Here is a 21771-nt window from a genome sequence, read left to right on the forward strand (position 1 = left end):
CCCTGGTGAGGATGGTGCCATTAGAAACAACCACATTCACATCCAAAAAGCTAATCTGCACCTCACTAAATGCCATGGTGAAACGAATGGTAGTGGGCAGAGCATTTAAGTAATCAATGAACTCAGTCAGTAGCTGGGCGCCCCCAGTCCACACCATAAACAGGTCGTCAATATATCTAACATAAAAAAATATACTTGAAGAAAAAATGGAATTGGACATGATATACTGATTTTCATACATATGCATGAACAGGTTGGCATACGATGGGGCCATATTGGACCCCATCGCCGTGCCCTGTAATTGCAAATAAAAAGAATTTTCAAAAAGAAAATAATTTTTGGTTAAAACAATTTCAATCAGTAACATAAGAAAATTCACATTAGGACCTGTATAGTGTGGACTGGAGGAGACCAAGCCCCTGACTGCATCTATTCCCTCTCTGTGTACTATATTAGTGTACAAACTTGACACGTCGAGCGTTACCAGTAACGCATTGGGGGGTAGTGTACCCAGATTTTTTAATTTTAGAATAAAGTCTGTCGTATCTTGTAGATAGTATGCGGTGTTTTGTACTATAGGCTGGAGACAGAAGTCTATGTATTGGGAGAGCGGTTGACAGATTGAGCCGCATGACGACACAATCGGTCGACCTGGAGGTTTGGTCAATGCTTTATGTATTTTAGGCAAAATATATAAAATCGGGGTGCGGGGGTGAGATTGTGTTAGAAAAGCCGCAGTGGCCTCATCTAACCAATGATTGCCCAATCCTAATTTAATGATGGCATCGATTTCTTTTTTGTAAGGATATGTGGGGTCATAAGTCAAGACTTTGTAACAAGTAGTATCTGATAACTGTCTGCATACTTCAGCCACGTAATCCTGTCTATTGAGTATAACCACTCCACCCCCCTTATCGGCGGGGCGAATGGTTATAGCCGTATTTTGTTTAAGACTGGTAAGGGCAAGGTTCTGTTTGGCAGTTAAATTGGAATAGGAGATTTTTTGGTGTTGCATAAAGTTTAAAGTATCCCTTTTAACCAGTTTCATAAATATGTCGATAGAAGGATTCAGACAAGGGGGCTCAAAAGTACTACGAGGTTTAAATTAACTAGTCTGTATGTCAGGTTTAGGATTCCTGGCAAAGAAGTCTTTTAATTTTAACAATCGTTGGAAACGATACAGTTCTATTTCGAAATCAAAAGGACGTTGCTTGTATGTCTTGACAAAAGAAAGCCCCTTGTTCAAGACATCAATTTCGTCACTATTGGGACTGTAGTCAGATAAGTTAAAGATCACTTGTTCCCTTTCTTGTTGTACCTGCGACCTGTCTGTTTTCCCTCTCTTTCTCTTGACTCCACCCCTCCTGCAAGGCCTTCTTCTGGATTTGCTTTGTATTTTGATCTGGTCATGCTGCCCTTTGGAAAAACCCGATTCTGGGATTGATCCGAATCACTCGCAGAAGTGTGCGGATCAATGTCAGAAAAATCCTTCTCACCTCTCCCTGTGCGTTTTCTACGGGACCTAAAATTCTCTCTCCAATTAGTTCTTTGTTCATTACCCTGAACCCAGCCATACACACGCATTTCTTTGTAGTCCTCTTTGACTACTTTATATTTGCTTTTTTTAAAGGCAAGCAGTTCCATACGGAAAGCATTAACAGATTCATCAAGTTTAACAAGTAAATCGCCAGCTGGATCTGTTTTAAGTTGTTCAATACCATTACTATCATAAGCAGCTATTTCTTGATCTAACAGTTCTAAATCTGCATTAACCTGTTCTATCACCAAGAGTATTAACTGAAAAGAACATTCGTTTAGTATTTGGCACCATTGTTTACAAAATAACAAGTTGGTCCTCCCTATAGTTGGCTGGTTGCGTATCCGGAAACCACGCGGAATCATCTTATCTTTGAAATATTGAGACAAAGTTAAACCATGCAAAGTCAATTCAACCTTTCTCCTCTTCAACTTAAGCAAATCCGAATAAATCTCAGTAGGTGTATCCACATCAAAAGCAAGGGAGTCTGTATCTGTAAACAATATACGTGCTTCATCTTTACTATCGAACCTCTTGGTACTAGATAGAGCCTCAGATAAAGAACTTGAAGTGTCCATACTTTCCACAAAGCGTGATTGACAATGCCAAACAATGTATAGAAATAAGTCAAAAAAGATAAAAAAATAAAGAAAATGAAAAAAATGAAAAAATGTATATACAATGTCTCTTTAAGACAGGGTGCAATCATGCATAAATTGGTAATAGTGAAGAAAGGACAGAGCTGCACACCTTTAGATTTTCAGCGTTGAAGTGCTGTGGCCACGTAGATGAATGGTAGATTGGAAGAATTGAAGCCAGCACATCCAGAAAGCGTTTTAAATGCAATTTTTATGTAGGTGAAGTCCAAAAATGACAAAAGGAATCCATGGAATACAAACGATACATCCAATGATAAGGTATTCAAATCGACAGGTTGTTACATCATGGAAATCCTCAAGGCAGTTCATTCATGCCCGACGGCCGTTTCGGTAGTCTCTCACCGTCCTCAGGAGCATGAATGAACTGTCTGGCTGACCCAGTATATATGCCATACATAATTAGCCAAGAAAATGCCAACACCTGCCTACCTGAATTTCAAGCGCGGGAGCACGTCAGTGTAAGCCATTGTGAGATCAGGTGTGCCTCTGATAGCGTGGAGCCGGCGCCGTGCAGGATTACAGCAGACGCTGTTCACTGCACTCGTCTCTAGCTTCCGCATTGGGCTCACCGCAGTGACGTCATCACATGTACGCTAACGTCTGGTAGGGAACTGCCCCCGTTACAGACGCGCGTTGGCATGGAGACTGTCATAACAAAACAAGGAGCGATGTCTGCTGCGGGGAGAGAGCACGGACTGAAACTACTCAGAATCGACCCCATCACCTATTGCAGCGTCACTCATATTAAGAGCAGCGGACAATAGCAAAGTGGATCTGGACTTGTAATCCGATACCACTGAGGTCCCGCTCAAAAATACATAATCACCTTGTGGCACACTGTGTTGGCTCCCACTACTTGTATGACAGGCAGACAATGCCGGCACAAACTTTAGCCAAAACATAAGCAACATACAATTCAGTACATCTTGCATGGTCAATCCAAGTCATGAATATACAATAGAAAATGTGCAAAAAAATAAAAGCATCTGAATAAATTTCATAGAAAGCAGTGAAAGGAATGCTCCTCATTTAGTCCTTTAGGCGAGATACAGTCAAGCTGGTGAATCCAAAAGCTTTCTCTTTGTAACAAAAGGGTACCTCTGTCACCCCCTCTTCTTAAGGGGGGGACGTGATCAATGGGAAGGAAACGAAAATCTTTCATTGTATGCTTTTGCTCAAAAAAATGCTTTGCCACAGGTGGAGTGGTGGCATCAATGATTGTGAGAGCCTTTTTTAGAGATGAGCGGTGCATAGCTATCCTCTCTTTTAGTGTCCGAATAGTTTTACCAATATAGATTTTATTACATGTACAGATAATGGCGTATACTACATAGCGACTGTCACAGTCTAGATGGTATCTGATTGGATAAGATACTCTAGAACGTGGATCAAGGAAGGACTCAGTTACAATCAGGAATTGACAATTTATACATTTAGTACATTTAAAGCTTCCATTTTTAGGAGTTAACCAAGTACGTGTCTGAATAGGTAACAAGTCGGATTTGGCTATAACATCCTTAACATTTTTACTTCTTTTATAACAGAACATGGGAGTATTTTGACAATATTGTCCCATGATGTTATCCAACTGTAGAATGTGCCAATGCTGTAATATTACCTCACGAATCTTTTTGGAAGCTATAGAATATGTACTAATGAAAGTTAATCTGTTTAGATCACTATTCTTACTAGTAGGAGTCAATGCTTGCGTTTGGGGTAAAGCCAAGCAATGTGAAATGGCATCATCAATTTCATGTTGTGGATACCCCCTATCCGTGAATTTCTTGCCCATCGTTGTCAGAGCAGCTGACAGTTCTCCATCATTAGAAGTGATACGCCTCACTCTCAGTAATTGAGATAGTGGTAATCCATGTTTAAGCGGCATGGGATGAAAACTGTCAGCTGCCAACAACGTATTTTTGTCAGTGGGCTTTCGGTACACCCTGGTGAGGATGGTGCCATTAGAAACAACCACATTCACATCCAAAAAGCTAATCTGCACCTCACTAAATGCCATGGTGAAACGAATGGTAGTGGGCAGAGCATTTAAGTAATCAATGAACTCAGTCAGTAGCTGGGCGCCCCCAGTCCACACCATAAACAGGTCGTCAATATATCTAACATAAAAAAATATACTTGAAGAAAAAATGGAATTGGACATGATATACTGATTTTCATACATATGCATGAACAGGTTGGCATACGATGGGGCCATATTGGACCCCATCGCCGTGCCCTGTAATTGCAAATAAAAAGAATTTTCAAAAAGAAAATAATTTTTGGTTAAAACAATTTCAATCAGTAACATAAGAAAATTCACATTAGGACCTGTATAGTGTGGACTGGAGGAGACCAAGCCCCTGACTGCATCTATTCCCTCTCTGTGTACTATATTAGTGTACAAACTTGACACGTCGAGCGTTACCAGTAACGCATTGGGGGGTAGTGTACCCAGATTTTTTAATTTTAGAATAAAGTCTGTCGTATCTTGTAGATAGTATGCGGTGTTTTGTACTATAGGCTGGAGACAGAAGTCTATGTATTGGGAGAGCGGTTGACAGATTGAGCCGCATGACGACACAATCGGTCGACCTGGAGGTTTGGTCAATGCTTTATGTATTTTAGGCAAAATATATAAAATCGGGGTGCGGGGGTGAGATTGTGTTAGAAAAGCCGCAGTGGCCTCATCTAACCAATGATTGCCCAATCCTAATTTAATGATGGCATCGATTTCTTTTTTGTAAGGATATGTGGGGTCATAAGTCAAGACTTTGTAACAAGTAGTATCTGATAACTGTCTGCATACTTCAGCCACGTAATCCTGTCTATTGAGTATAACCACTCCACCCCCCTTATCGGCGGGGCGAATGGTTATAGCCGTATTTTGTTTAAGACTGGTAAGGGCAAGGTTCTGTTTGGCAGTTAAATTGGAATAGGAGATTTTTTGGTGTTGCATAAAGTTTAAAGTATCCCTTTTAACCAGTTTCATAAATATGTCGATAGAAGGATTCAGACAAGGGGGCTCAAAAGTACTACGAGGTTTAAATTGACTAGTCTGTATGTCAGGTTTAGGATTCCTGGCAAAGAAGTCTTTTAATTTTAACAATCGTTGGAAACGATACAGTTCTATTTCGAAATCAAAAGGACGTTGCTTGTATGTCTTGACAAAAGAAAGCCCCTTGTTCAAGACATCAATTTCGTCACTATTGGGACTGTAGTCAGATAAGTTAAAGATCACTTGTTCCCTTTCTTGTTGTACCTGCGACCTGTCTGTTTTCCCTCTCTTTCTCTTGACTCCACCCCTCCTGCAAGGCCTTCTTCTGGATTTGCTTTGTATTTTGATCTGGTCATGCTGCCCTTTGGAAAAACCCGATTCTGGGATTGATCCGAATCACTCGCAGAAGTGTGCGGATCAATGTCAGAAAAATCCTTCTCACCTCTCCCTGTGCGTTTTCTACGGGACCTAAAATTCTCTCTCCAATTAGTTCTTTGTTCATTACCCTGAACCCAGCCATACACACGCATTTCTTTGTAGTCCTCTTTGACTACTTTATATTTGCTTTTTTTAAAGGCAAGCAGTTCCATACGGAAAGCATTAACAGATTCATCAAGTTTAACAAGTAAATCGCCAGCTGGATCTGTTTTAAGTTGTTCAATACCATTACTATCATAAGCAGCTATTTCTTGATCTAACAGTTCTAAATCTGCATTAACCTGTTCTATCACCAAGAGTATTAACTGAAAAGAACATTCGTTTAGTATTTGGCACCATTGTTTACAAAATAACAAGTTGGTCCTCCCTATAGTTGGCTGGTTGCGTATCCGGAAACCACGCGGAATCATCTTATCTTTGAAATATTGAGACAAAGTTAAACCATGCAAAGTCAATTCAACCTTTCTCCTCTTCAACTTAAGCAAATCCGAATAAATCTCAGTAGGTGTATCCACATCAAAAGCAAGGGAGTCTGTATCTGTAAACAATATACGTGCTTCATCTTTACTATCGAACCTCTTGGTACTAGATAGAGCCTCAGATAAAGAACTTGAAGTGTCCATACTTTCCACAAAGCGTGATTGACAATGCCAAACAATGTATAGAAATAAGTCAAAAAAGATAAAAAAATAAAGAAAATGAAAAAAATGAAAAAATGTATATACAATGTCTCTTTAAGACAGGGTGCAATCATGCATAAATTGGTAATAGTGAAGAAAGGACAGAGCTGCACACCTTTAGATTTTCAGCGTTGAAGTGCTGTGGCCACGTAGATGAATGGTAGATTGGAAGAATTGAAGCCAGCACATCCAGAAAGCGTTTTAAATGCAATTTTTATGTAGGTGAAGTCCAAAAATGACAAAAGGAATCCATGGAATACAAACGATACATCCAATGATAAGGTATTCAAATCGACAGGTTGTTACATCATGGAAATCCTCAAGGCAGTTCATTCATGCCCGACGGCCGTTTCGGTAGTCTCTCACCGTCCTCAGGAGCATGAATGAACTGTCTGGCTGACCCAGTATATATGCCATACATAATTAGCCAAGAAAATGCCAACACCTGCCTACCTGAATTTCAAGCGCGGGAGCACGTCAGTGTAAGCCATTGTGAGATCAGGTGTGCCTCTGATAGCGTGGAGCCGGCGCCGTGCAGGATTACAGCAGACGCTGTTCACTGCACTCGTCTCTAGCTTCCGCATTGGGCTCACCGCAGTGACGTCATCACATGTACGCTAACGTCTGGTAGGGAACTGCCCCCGTTACAGACGCGCGTTGGCATGGAGACTGTCATAACAAAACAAGGAGCGATGTCTGCTGCGGGGAGAGAGCACGGACTGAAACTACTCAGAATCGACCCCATCACCTATTGCAGCGTCACTCATATTAAGAGCAGCGGACAATAGCAAAGTGGATCTGGACTTGTAATCCGATACCACTGAGGTCCCGCTCAAAAATACATAATCACCTTGTGGCACACTGTGTTGGCTCCCACTACTTGTATGACAGGCAGACAATGCCGGCACAAACTTTAGCCAAAACATAAGCAACATACAATTCAGTACATCTTGCATGGTCAATCCAAGTCATGAATATACAATAGAAAATGTGCAAAAAAATAAAAGCATCTGAATAAATTTCATAGAAAGCAGTGAAAGGAATGTTCCTCATTTAGTCCTTTAGGCGAGATACAGTCAAGCTGGTGAATCCAAAAGCTTTCTCTTTGTAACAAAAGGGTACCTCTGTCACCCCCTCTTCTTAAGGGGGGGACGTGATCAATGGGAAGGAAACGAAAATCTTTCATTGTATGCTTTTGCTCAAAAAAATGCTTTGCCACAGGTGGAGTGGTGGCATCAATGATTGTGAGAGCCTTTTTTAGAGATGAGCGGTGCATAGCTATCCTCTCTTTTAGTGTCCGAATAGTTTTACCAATATAGATTTTATTACATGTACAGATAATGGCGTATACTACATAGCGACTGTCACAGTCTAGATGGTATCTGATTGGATAAGATACTCTAGAACGTGGATCAAGGAAGGACTCAGTTACAATCAGGAATTGACAATTTATACATTTAGTACATTTAAAGCTTCCATTTTTAGGAGTTAACCAAGTACGTGTCTGAATAGGTAACAAGTCGGATTTGGCTATAACATCCTTAACATTTTTACTTCTTTTATAACAGAACATGGGAGTATTTTGACAATATTGTCCCATGATGTTATCCAACTGTAGAATGTGCCAATGCTGTAATATTACCTCACGAATCTTTTTGGAAGCTATAGAATATGTACTAATGAAAGTTAATCTGTTTAGATCACTATTCTTACTAGTAGGAGTCAATGCTTGCGTTTGGGGTAAAGCCAAGCAATGTGAAATGGCATCATCAATTTCATGTTGTGGATACCCCCTATCCGTGAATTTCTTGCCCATCGTTGTCAGAGCAGCTGACAGTTCTCCATCATTAGAAGTGATACGCCTCACTCTCAGTAATTGAGATAGTGGTAATCCATGTTTAAGCGGCATGGGATGAAAACTGTCAGCTGCCAACAACGTATTTTTGTCAGTGGGCTTTCGGTACACCCTGGTGAGGATGGTGCCATTAGAAACAACCACATTCACATCCAAAAAGCTAATCTGCACCTCACTAAATGCCATGGTGAAACGAATGGTAGTGGGCAGAGCATTTAAGTAATCAATGAACTCAGTCAGTAGCTGGGCGCCCCCAGTCCACACCATAAACAGGTCGTCAATATATCTAACATAAAAAAATATACTTGAAGAAAAAATGGAATTGGACATGATATACTGATTTTCATACATATGCATGAACAGGTTGGCATACGATGGGGCCATATTGGACCCCATCGCCGTGCCCTGTAATTGCAAATAAAAAGAATTTTCAAAAAGAAAATAATTTTTGGTTAAAACAATTTCAATCAGTAACATAAGAAAATTCACATTAGGACCTGTATAGTGTGGACTGGAGGAGACCAAGCCCCTGACTGCATCTATTCCCTCTCTGTGTACTATATTAGTGTACAAACTTGACACGTCGAGCGTTACCAGTAACGCATTGGGGGGTAGTGTACCCAGATTTTTTAATTTTAGAATAAAGTCTGTCGTATCTTGTAGATAGTATGCGGTGTTTTGTACTATAGGCTGGAGACAGAAGTCTATGTATTGGGAGAGCGGTTGACAGATTGAGCCGCATGACGACACAATCGGTCGACCTGGAGGTTTGGTCAATGCTTTATGTATTTTAGGCAAAATATATAAAATCGGGGTGCGGGGGTGAGATTGTGTTAGAAAAGCCGCAGTGGCCTCATCTAACCAATGATTGCCCAATCCTAATTTAATGATGGCATCGATTTCTTTTTTGTAAGGATATGTGGGGTCATAAGTCAAGACTTTGTAACAAGTAGTATCTGATAACTGTCTGCATACTTCAGCCACGTAATCCTGTCTATTGAGTATAACCACTCCACCCCCCTTATCGGCGGGGCGAATGGTTATAGCCGTATTTTGTTTAAGACTGGTAAGGGCAAGGTTCTGTTTGGCAGTTAAATTGGAATAGGAGATTTTTTGGTGTTGCATAAAGTTTAAAGTATCCCTTTTAACCAGTTTCATAAATATGTCGATAGAAGGATTCAGACAAGGGGGCTCAAAAGTACTACGAGGTTTAAATTAACTAGTCTGTATGTCAGGTTTAGGATTCCTGGCAAAGAAGTCTTTTAATTTTAACAATCGTTGGAAACGATACAGTTCTATTTCGAAATCAAAAGGACGTTGCTTGTATGTCTTGACAAAAGAAAGCCCCTTGTTCAAGACATCAATTTCGTCACTATTGGGACTGTAGTCAGATAAGTTAAAGATCACTTGTTCCCTTTCTTGTTGTACCTGCGACCTGTCTGTTTTCCCTCTCTTTCTCTTGACTCCACCCCTCCTGCAAGGCCTTCTTCTGGATTTGCTTTGTATTTTGATCTGGTCATGCTGCCCTTTGGAAAAACCCGATTCTGGGATTGATCCGAATCACTCGCAGAAGTGTGCGGATCAATGTCAGAAAAATCCTTCTCACCTCTCCCTGTGCGTTTTCTACGGGACCTAAAATTCTCTCTCCAATTAGTTCTTTGTTCATTACCCTGAACCCAGCCATACACACGCATTTCTTTGTAGTCCTCTTTGACTACTTTATATTTGCTTTTTTTAAAGGCAAGCAGTTCCATACGGAAAGCATTAACAGATTCATCAAGTTTAACAAGTAAATCGCCAGCTGGATCTGTTTTAAGTTGTTCAATACCATTACTATCATAAGCAGCTATTTCTTGATCTAACAGTTCTAAATCTGCATTAACCTGTTCTATCACCAAGAGTATTAACTGAAAAGAACATTCGTTTAGTATTTGGCACCATTGTTTACAAAATAACAAGTTGGTCCTCCCTATAGTTGGCTGGTTGCGTATCCGGAAACCACGCGGAATCATCTTATCTTTGAAATATTGAGACAAAGTTAAACCATGCAAAGTCAATTCAACCTTTCTCCTCTTCAACTTAAGCAAATCCGAATAAATCTCAGTAGGTGTATCCACATCAAAAGCAAGGGAGTCTGTATCTGTAAACAATATACGTGCTTCATCTTTACTATCGAACCTCTTGGTACTAGATAGAGCCTCAGATAAAGAACTTGAAGTGTCCATACTTTCCACAAAGCGTGATTGACAATGCCAAACAATGTATAGAAATAAGTCAAAAAAGATAAAAAAATAAAGAAAATGAAAAAAATGAAAAAATGTATATACAATGTCTCTTTAAGACAGGGTGCAATCATGCATAAATTGGTAATAGTGAAGAAAGGACAGAGCTGCACACCTTTAGATTTTCAGCGTTGAAGTGCTGTGGCCACGTAGATGAATGGTAGATTGGAAGAATTGAAGCCAGCACATCCAGAAAGCGTTTTAAATGCAATTTTTATGTAGGTGAAGTCCAAAAATGACAAAAGGAATCCATGGAATACAAACGATACATCCAATGATAAGGTATTCAAATCGACAGGTTGTTACATCATGGAAATCCTCAAGGCAGTTCATTCATGCCCGACGGCCGTTTCGGTAGTCTCTCACCGTCCTCAGGAGCATGAATGAACTGTCTGGCTGACCCAGTATATATGCCATACATAATTAGCCAAGAAAATGCCAACACCTGCCTACCTGAATTTCAAGCGCGGGAGCACGTCAGTGTAAGCCATTGTGAGATCAGGTGTGCCTCTGATAGCGTGGAGCCGGCGCCGTGCAGGATTACAGCAGACGCTGTTCACTGCACTCGTCTCTAGCTTCCGCATTGGGCTCACCGCAGTGACGTCATCACATGTACGCTAACGTCTGGTAGGGAACTGCCCCCGTTACAGACGCGCGTTGGCATGGAGACTGTCATAACAAAACAAGGAGCGATGTCTGCTGCGGGGAGAGAGCACGGACTGAAACTACTCAGAATCGACCCCATCACCTATTGCAGCGTCACTCATATTAAGAGCAGCGGACAATAGCAAAGTGGATCTGGACTTGTAATCCGATACCACTGAGGTCCCGCTCAAAAATACATAATCACCTTGTGGCACACTGTGTTGGCTCCCACTACTTGTATGACAGGCAGACAATGCCGGCACAAACTTTAGCCAAAACATAAGCAACATACAATTCAGTACATCTTGCATGGTCAATCCAAGTCATGAATATACAATAGAAAATGTGCAAAAAAATAAAAGCATCTGAATAAATTTCATAGAAAGCAGTGAAAGGAATGCTCCTCATTTAGTCCTTTAGGCGAGATACAGTCAAGCTGGTGAATCCAAAAGCTTTCTCTTTGTAACAAAAGGGTACCTCTGTCACCCCCTCTTCTTAAGGGGGGGACGTGATCAATGGGAAGGAAACGAAAATCTTTCATTGTATGCTTTTGCTCAAAAAAATGCTTTGCCACAGGTGGAGTGGTGGCATCAATGATTGTGAGAGCCTTTTTTAGAGATGAGCGGTGCATAGCTATCCTCTCTTTTAGTGTCCGAATAGTTTTACCAATATAGATTTTATTACATGTACAGATAATGGCGTATACTACATAGCGACTGTCACAGTCTAGATGGTATCTGATTGGATAAGATACTCTAGAACGTGGATCAAGGAAGGACTCAGTTACAATCAGGAATTGACAATTTATACATTTAGTACATTTAAAGCTTCCATTTTTAGGAGTTAACCAAGTACGTGTCTGAATAGGTAACAAGTTGGATTTGGCTATAACATCCTTAACATTTTTACTTCTTTTATAACAGAACATGGGAGTATTTTGACAATATTGTCCCATGATGTTATCCAACTGTAGAATGTGCCAATGCTGTAATATTACCTCACGAATCTTTTTGGAAGCTATAGAATATGTACTAATGAAAGTTAATCTGTTTAGATCACTATTCTTACTAGTAGGAGTCAATGCTTGCGTTTGGGGTAAAGCCAAGCAATGTGAAATGGCATCATCAATTTCATGTTGTGGATACCCCCTATCCGTGAATTTCTTGCCCATCGTTGTCAGAGCAGCTGACAGTTCTCCATCATTAGAAGTCATACGCCTCACTCTCAGTAATTGAGATAGTGGTAATCCATGTTTAAGCGGCATGGGATGAAAACTGTCAGCTGCCAACAACGTATTTTTGTCAGTGGGCTTTCGGTACACCCTGGTGAGGATGGTGCCATTAGAAACAACCACATTCACATCCAAAAAGCTAATCTGCACCTCACTAAATGCCATGGTGAAACGAATGGTAGTGGGCAGAGCATTTAAGTAATCAATGAACTCAGTCAGTAGCTGGGCGCCCCCAGTCCACACCATAAACAGGTCGTCAATATATCTAACATAAAAAAATATACTTGAAGAAAAAATGGAATTGGACATGATATACTGATTTTCATACATATGCATGAACAGGTTGGCATACGATGGGGCCATATTGGACCCCATCGCCGTGCCCTGTAATTGCAAATAAAAAGAATTTTCAAAAAGAAAATAATTTTTGGTTAAAACAATTTCAATCAGTAACATAAGAAAATTCACATTAGGACCTGTATAGTGTGGACTGGAGGAGACCAAGCCCCTGACTGCATCTATTCCCTCTCTGTGTACTATATTAGTGTACAAACTTGACACGTCGAGCGTTACCAGTAACGCATTGGGGGGTAGTGTACCCAGATTTTTTAATTTTAGAATAAAGTCTGTCGTATCTTGTAGATAGTATGCGGTGTTTTGTACTATAGGCTGGAGACAGAAGTCTATGTATTGGGAGAGCGGTTGACAGATTGAGCCGCATGACGACACAATCGGTCGACCTGGAGGTTTGGTCAATGCTTTATGTATTTTAGGCAAAATATATAAAATCGGGGTGCGGGGGTGAGATTGTGTTAGAAAAGCCGCAGTGGCCTCATCTAACCAATGATTGCCCAATCCTAATTTAATGATGGCATCGATTTCTTTTTTGTAAGGATATGTGGGGTCATAAGTCAAGACTTTGTAACAAGTAGTATCTGATAACTGTCTGCATACTTCAGCCACGTAATCCTGTCTATTGAGTATAACCACTCCACCCCCCTTATCGGCGGGGCGAATGGTTATAGCCGTATTTTGTTTAAGACTGGTAAGGGCAAGGTTCTGTTTGGCAGTTAAATTGGAATAGGAGATTTTTTGGTGTTGCATAAAGTTTAAAGTATCCCTTTTAACCAGTTTCATAAATATGTCGATAGAAGGATTCAGACAAGGGGGCTCAAAAGTACTACGAGGTTTAAATTGACTAGTCTGTATGTCAGGTTTAGGATTCCTGGCAAAGAAGTCTTTTAATTTTAACAATCGTTGGAAACGATACAGTTCTATTTCGAAATCAAAAGGACGTTGCTTGTATGTCTTGACAAAAGAAAGCCCCTTGTTCAAGACATCAATTTCGTCACTATTGGGACTGTAGTCAGATAAGTTAAAGATCACTTGTTCCCTTTCTTGTTGTACCTGCGACCTGTCTGTTTTCCCTCTCTTTCTCTTGACTCCACCCCTCCTGCAAGGCCTTCTTCTGGATTTGCTTTGTATTTTGATCTGGTCATGCTGCCCTTTGGAAAAACCCGATTCTGGGATTGATCCGAATCACTCGCAGAAGTGTGCGGATCAATGTCAGAAAAATCCTTCTCACCTCTCCCTGTGCGTTTTCTACGGGACCTAAAATTCTCTCTCCAATTAGTTCTTTGTTCATTACCCTGAACCCAGCCATACACACGCATTTCTTTGTAGTCCTCTTTGACTACTTTATATTTGCTTTTTTTAAAGGCAAGCAGTTCCATACGGAAAGCATTAACAGATTCATCAAGTTTAACAAGTAAATCGCCAGCTGGATCTGTTTTAAGTTGTTCAATACCATTACTATCATAAGCAGCTATTTCTTGATCTAACAGTTCTAAATCTGCATTAACCTGTTCTATCACCAAGAGTATTAACTGAAAAGAACATTCGTTTAGTATTTGGCACCATTGTTTACAAAATAACAAGTTGGTCCTCCCTATAGTTGGCTGGTTGCGTATCCGGAAACCACGCGGAATCATCTTATCTTTGAAATATTGAGACAAAGTTAAACCATGCAAAGTCAATTCAACCTTTCTCCTCTTCAACTTAAGCAAATCCGAATAAATCTCAGTAGGTGTATCCACATCAAAAGCAAGGGAGTCTGTATCTGTAAACAATATACGTGCTTCATCTTTACTATCGAACCTCTTGGTACTAGATAGAGCCTCAGATAAAGAACTTGAAGTGTCCATACTTTCCACAAAGCGTGATTGACAATGCCAAACAATGTATAGAAATAAGTCAAAAAAGATAAAAAAATAAAGAAAATGAAAAAAATGAAAAAATGTATATACAATGTCTCTTTAAGACAGGGTGCAATCATGCATAAATTGGTAATAGTGAAGAAAGGACAGAGCTGCACACCTTTAGATTTTCAGCGTTGAAGTGCTGTGGCCACGTAGATGAATGGTAGATTGGAAGAATTGAAGCCAGCACATCCAGAAAGCGTTTTAAATGCAATTTTTATGTAGGTGAAGTCCAAAAATGACAAAAGGAATCCATGGAATACAAACGATACATCCAATGATAAGGTATTCAAATCGACAGGTTGTTACATCATGGAAATCCTCAAGGCAGTTCATTCATGCCCGACGGCCGTTTCGGTAGTCTCTCACCGTCCTCAGGAGCATGAATGAACTGTCTGGCTGACCCAGTATATATGCCATACATAATTAGCCAAGAAAATGCCAACACCTGCCTACCTGAATTTCAAGCGCGGGAGCACGTCAGTGTAAGCCATTGTGAGATCAGGTGTGCCTCTGATAGCGTGGAGCCGGCGCCGTGCAGGATTACAGCAGACGCTGTTCACTGCACTCGTCTCTAGCTTCCGCATTGGGCTCACCGCAGTGACGTCATCACATGTACGCTAACGTCTGGTAGGGAACTGCCCCCGTTACAGACGCGCGTTGGCATGGAGACTGTCATAACAAAACAAGGAGCGATGTCTGCTGCGGGGAGAGAGCACGGACTGAAACTACTCAGAATCGACCCCATCACCTATTGCAGCGTCACTCATATTAAGAGCAGCGGACAATAGCAAAGTGGATCTGGACTTGTAATCCGATACCACTGAGGTCCCGCTCAAAAATACATAATCACCTTGTGGCACACTGTGTTGGCTCCCACTACTTGTATGACAGGCAGACAATGCCGGCACAAACTTTAGCCAAAACATAAGCAACATACAATTCAGTACATCTTGCATGGTCAATCCAAGTCATGAATATACAATAGAAAATGTGCAAAAAAATAAAAGCATCTGAATAAATTTCATAGAAAGCAGTGAAAGGAATGCTCCTCATTTAGTCCTTTAGGCGAGATACAGTCAAGCTGGTGAATCCAAAAGCTTTCTCTTTGTAACAAAAGGGTACCTCTGTCACCCCCTCTTCTTAAGGGGGGGACGTGATCAATGGGAAGGAAACGAAAATCTTTCATTGTATGCTTTGTTTTACATTTTTAAGAAGACAATTATGCTCTTCATAAACATTTTTATATAATAAATGTGAAAAAATTGTCCACGTTGGAGACCTTTCTTTCCCTCTATTTGAAATGAGGTGTTATTGTGAAAGGTGGTGGTACTGATTTAGCACGCTCTATAACTTATTTTTTCATATTTTCTTTGCATCCTCCACTAACAGGGGGGCCTATAGAGCTGCTGCTACAACTCTCAAGCTCACCTAAGGGTCACCCTCATATATATATATATATATATACACACAGCAGCATATATATATATATATATATATATATATATATATATATATATATATATATATATATATATATATATAGTTCCAATACGCCAGCACCCTCCTATTCCATAAAGGTATGCAAACCATATCCATGGAGCGGTACCAGTTGGGTTCAATAACTCAGAAATAATGCCAGTGTGCGACATAATGCCAGTGTGCGCGTTTATCCCCTTCTTCAGGCAAGTAATGCAAGACATATAAGAAACTGATAATAAATAAATAATAATAATTTTTTATATATACTGTATATATATATATAAATTCTTTTTTACAAAATCTTACAAAATGTAATTACCATTTGTAATTAGCAAGTACATGAGTATGAATAGTTTATTGTGTAATATTGTTAATGTTTTTGGTTTTGCTGTCACGTATAATTGTACTTGTAATACATTTATAGCACCTGAGAACTTGTCAAAAAGTGAGAAGGCTGTAAACTTCAGAGAGCCCGAATCCATTCAAGAGAAGAGTGTATTGGAGGACACCGATAGTCCAGGTAAGATATTCCATTTGGACTAAATACTCCATCAGTTATCACCGCTCATAAAATGCAACAGACGTATAATACCTTTTTTAGCAGCTGTTGCAGCAAATTAATTAGCACCTCTAGGGGTCAAGTAATGCAGAGATGTTTCATTTTGCTCTTTCATCAAGAATTCACGTCTCAGATTGGCCAAAGGCTTTATGACTACAGAGAGCTGACACTATCACTTCATTATAATTAGTTTTAGACTGAAGCATTTTTTAAATATATGTGAAAGACCCAACCTCTGAACGAACACTTGGTATCAGAATGGCTAAATAAGGAGCTGATTTTACAGAGGCTGACACCGGAAAACTAGTTCTTACATAACCTTAATTAATTTGAAGCAAGCCCAATACAGATTGCTTGTCATATCTGATTTTACCTTTTTTTATTTTAACGAGTAGGTAATAATTTTTTTTTTAAAATGATGATGTTAAATATTGTACTTTGCAGATGATTGTGTTTGTATTTCTCCATTGGATTAGCAAAATAATCATTTGTGGAATAATACTATGTGACAGCAATTTAGTTATAATGTGTTGGTTGGTTTAATTTCACTTTAAATCTCGCAAGCATATATATAAAAGTGGTGTAGCAGCATTGCCAGAGCACAGTTGTCAGTAGTCTAATGATCTGTCCGCAACAAGACATAGCTTACATTTCCAGTTCTAGTGCAGCCTGGTACTGTATGTGTTACTGTATGTGTTCTAGGTTGTTTCAGATTTTGATGATGCTCTTATGGTCCCACACTTATGGTCCCACCAATTGCATGGTCTTGTGCAACATATTTGCTATATTATATCACTAACACAGGTAGAACCATGGTTCAGCTACAGTGTGAGACACTACCAGTCATACACAATCACTTCATACATATTTAATATGAAATATACCTTTTACAGTATCTCGCATTACAGTGCATGCTTGCAGTGTGTGTAGTATGTGGACTGCAGTTGATGAAATCAGCTGTGTGCCATAGCTTTTATCTAAACATCTTGTCATAAACAAGAAACAGTTACATTTTGTGAAGGCAGTGACAAGTTATAGAGCAGGCATGTCCAAAGTCAGGCCCGGGGGCCAATTGCGGCCCGTGCAGTCATTTCAAGTGGCCCGCAGCCTCCAGCTGGAAGCGGGCAGAGCATCAGATGTGAGAAGCACAGCACAGGACACTAAAGGTGGGGCCCCGGCGAGCGCGCCTTTAAGGTGGCCATACACACGCAGATTGATCTACAGATCTGTCTGGTTGGAACAAAAACATGGTTATGGATGAGAGCAAATGACAGTTGACCATTTGCTTGGAAATGCTGGAAAACTGACAAACTGTCACTCATCCATAACCAGTCAGATGTGTTTGGCGTCCTACCCCTGCTGCTGCAATCGTATATCACCCTACTCCACAATCACAGTGACAGCAGTGTGTGGGGAGGGGGTGCAGCAAGGGGGAAGCTTGCTCCCATAACATGCAGAGCAGAGGAGGGCAGCAATGGGGGCCCAAGCATCTCCTGTCCTTGCAGTGCCTGCTTTGCCTCTCCTTCCTCTGGCTCACACAAGGGGCTGGAAAACATACAAAGAAGGGAGGGGGCAGAGTGGGGGACATACAGTGAAGGAGGGTCAGGCTTGGGGACATACAGTGAATGGAGGCAGAGTGGGGTACATAGTGAAAGGGGGTCATACAGTGAAGGAGGGTCAGGCTTGGGGACATACAATGAATGTAGGCACTGATGGACATTAAGAGAAGGGGGGCAGGCTGGGGGACAGAGTGAATGGGTGCAGAGTGGGGAACATACAGTGAATAGGGGACATACAGTGAAGGAGGGGCAGGCTGGGGGACATACAGTAAATGGGGGCAGGCTATGGGAAATACAGTGAATGGGGGCAGGCTGGGGGACTATTCTGATGTGATTAATGATTCAAAGAATGTCAGGCTGAATGGTCGGCCCCCACACATTTACACTTCACCGAATCTGGCCCTCGTCGCAAAAAGTTTGGACACCCCTGTTATAGAGTATTACCAAGGAGTGTACTGAAACCATAATTAGGGCTGTTTCATAGATCTTCTGAATATCTTTTCCATTCTATAGTATGTAAAGCTGCTAAACCCATTGAATTCAACTTTTATGGGGTATGAATAATTGGATAGACATGAACTAAGTCGACAAGCATTAGGTCGACACCACTAGGTCGATATGCATGAAGGTCGACATGACTGAAGGTCAACATGGGTTAGGTCAACAGGGTCATTCGGTTGACACAAGCATTAGGTCGACATGGAGAAGGTCAGCAGTCAAAAGGTCTACATGGGGTTTTGACATTTTTTTTGTCCCGAATGTCGACATTGAAACTGAAATTTAGCCCCGCTGCGCTTGCCATGCTTTGGGCACGATGCCTCGATACGCTCGGCACACTCTTTTATTCTCCCACCATGGTACATGACGGCTTAAAAAAAAAGTGAAAATCCCTTGTCGACCTTTTGACTGTCGACCTTCCCCATGTCGACCTAATGCTTGTGTCGACCTAATGACCCTGTTGACCTAACCCATGTCGACCTTCCTGCATGTCAACCTTCCTGCATGTCGGCCTCCAGTCAAGTCAACCTTCATGCATTTCGACCTAGTGGTGTCGACCTAATGCTTGCAGACCTAGTGACCGTATCCCCTATTATTACTGCTGTCATCTTTGCTGTACCTTTAGTGATTTTTACTGTGTTTATGGTGGCATCAGCTGCCACCACTATATTTATTGGGAACAAGTTTCCTTGTTCTCTGTCAGCCATGACATGTATACCGGGGACCAAATCCCTAGGTTTATAATACTTCTGTCATACATCAATATTCTCCACCTCCATCATCAATTGTTTTTCAGCCACTTTATGTATCAATTGAACCCAGCACCCCAGACAGGCTTATTTTTTGTTTCACTTCTTTGTATGTCTTTGTATCTCTATCTTGATGCAATATGTTGTTACTTTGAAACTAAATTATAAGAATAAATAGAATGGCAATTATATTAATATATAGTGCCGTAGCTCACCCCTCCCCCTGAACGCAGAGAAAACGACTGCATTCAGTGGCAGCAGCCTCTCTGGACCCACAGCAGTCCAGTAACAGCAGCATGTCCGGTGCTGGGAAGAGAGGCTGCAGTGCTGCTGGTTGATAGGTAAGACGAGAGGGGGGAGACAAGCAGACCCCTCCTAAGAGAGCAGGCCTAGTTAATTTGTACCCCCCTATCTGCACCACTGGTTGTATATATTGTTGTTATGTATTGCTCTCAACTGTATTCAACTGGCCATGAACATTGCAGGTACCACATTCCAAAGTTTTGATCTGGGGTTTTCATTTAATGTCCTGTGTGTACTGGTGGTTTGTTTATTAAAAGGATCAATGATTCTAGATCAGGAACACAAGAACACCACAATCAGCAGGGTGATCCAAGTCTGAGCCACTACTAGTTTATAAATACAGGCAGCAATCACCTTTAACTAGCAGATATACATCAAAATCTTTACCATAATACATTATTTAATGGATTTTAAATTTGCTCCTAAAGTCTATTGTACAGTGAATACAAAATTTTATGAATGCTTATGTTTAAAAAGGAATAAAACATACAGCACGATCTCACTACAGATGATATTGGTCTTTCAATAGAATTGATGACATAGTTCCAGATTGAGAATAGGATTCTTCATATATGGTATCATTATATTGGCAGTAAACAATGAATTGCTCATTCTTCCCTGTGTGTCCATCCCTGAATTTCCAAACACTGTTCCTTATAAGTCGAAAAACCTCTGGAGAATTGAAAACTGGTCTCAGTGCCTTCCACTAAGAATTTGTGGCTTGGTTGCCATGGAGACATCGTATTTCTCTAAGAATTGTTCATATTGATCCGTGGACAGGCGTAAATGGCCAGGCTAGTGAGGAGAATAAAGGAGGTGGGCAGCACGGAAAATGACCAGAGGTTACGGGTTGGAAATAAGCAGACACAAACACTTTTAGGTGATGACAAAGAAACTGTATCATTTTTTGGGGCGGAATTTGGATTTTGTATGTTATGTCATTGTCTTCATTCGCTATAGAGGGAAAGAAACTTGTTAGTCACTTGTCATGTCAGATCTTTGGTGCTTGTCCTGACACAGCTGTCAGCCTCTGAGCTCTGTGTGCAGTTCAGGGACACACAACAAAGAGCCAGTAATATGAATTATTTATTGACTCCTGTGTGGATGCAATTCTGTGATAAGAAATTAAGACACTTCCAATAGGAGGGTGGGCGAAACAGGTTTGATCATGTAATTGTGTGCTTACATTTGTAATTTAAGAGTCAAAAGAAAAAAAAATGTCTATACACCAGACACAATGTACATTTTCAGTCTGTACTTACATTGTGTGGCGTTTGACCAGAGTTGACCCTCATAAATAAATGACTAAAGAATTCTACACAAAGCCTTAGAATTAAATAGGAATAAAGACAGGACTATGATAAGCAGTAAATACAACAAAGAATACACACACACACAAGTTAAGAGGAATACATCATAGCATAGATGTAATGTTGCCTAAAAGGATGCAGTGACTGTAATTTGAAAGTGAAATATTGGAGATACAGATTCTCTAAGCTTCAAAGGTGATAAAATGGAGAGTGATAAACAGCCAGCCAATCAGCTCCTGCCTGACATGTCACAGACTGTGTTTGAAAAATCTCAGACAGGAGCTGATTGGCTGGCTGTTTATCACTCTCCATTTTATCACTTTTGAAGCTTAGAGAATCTGGCCCACAGACTGTACACAGTATACAGTATTTACAGGGGAGTACCGCGGGTGGTTTTGGTGGAGCACAAGCTCCAGGCCCCAAAAACTAAAGTGCTGAGACTTTAACCCACAGAAAGAGGTGATTGGTTCAGTTTACATGAAAACCCACCCAAACCTACCTGAACTCAGAAGTACTCTGAGTTTGGATCCAATAACAAGGCAAAACACTAAGATCCCAACATTGGATCGCAGTGTTTCTTTCAGGAAAGCTGGCTGCTATCAGATCAAATCAACAGCTACTGCCATGTCAATAGACTGCTAGTTGGCTCAGAATGGCTTTCTCTCAGCCAACCAGCAGCCTGTTACCATGACAGCAGATGCTGATTGGATCCGACAGGCAGGTCATCCTTC

At 40.7% G+C, this 21771-nt stretch overlaps 1 protein-coding gene across 4 annotated transcripts in view; it reads left to right on the forward strand.

The window, feature by feature from the left end:
- The window catches only part of WDR72 (WD repeat domain 72), a 311593-nt gene that overhangs the window by 284468 nt on the left and 5354 nt on the right, over positions 1 to 21771 (forward strand). For all 4 annotated transcript variants that reach the window (XM_083183882.1, XM_083183885.1, XM_083183884.1 and 1 more), the window contains one exon: positions 16487 to 16582. In XM_083183882.1, the coding sequence (XP_083040008.1) occupies positions 16487 to 16582 (96 nt within the window). The remainder of the gene's footprint in view (positions 1 to 16486; positions 16583 to 21771) is intronic.

This window comes from Crinia signifera, chromosome 4 (assembly GCF_055691185.1).
Source record: "Crinia signifera chromosome 4, ASM5569118v1, whole genome shotgun sequence".
Taxonomy (NCBI): Eukaryota; Metazoa; Chordata; class Amphibia; order Anura; family Myobatrachidae; genus Crinia; species Crinia signifera.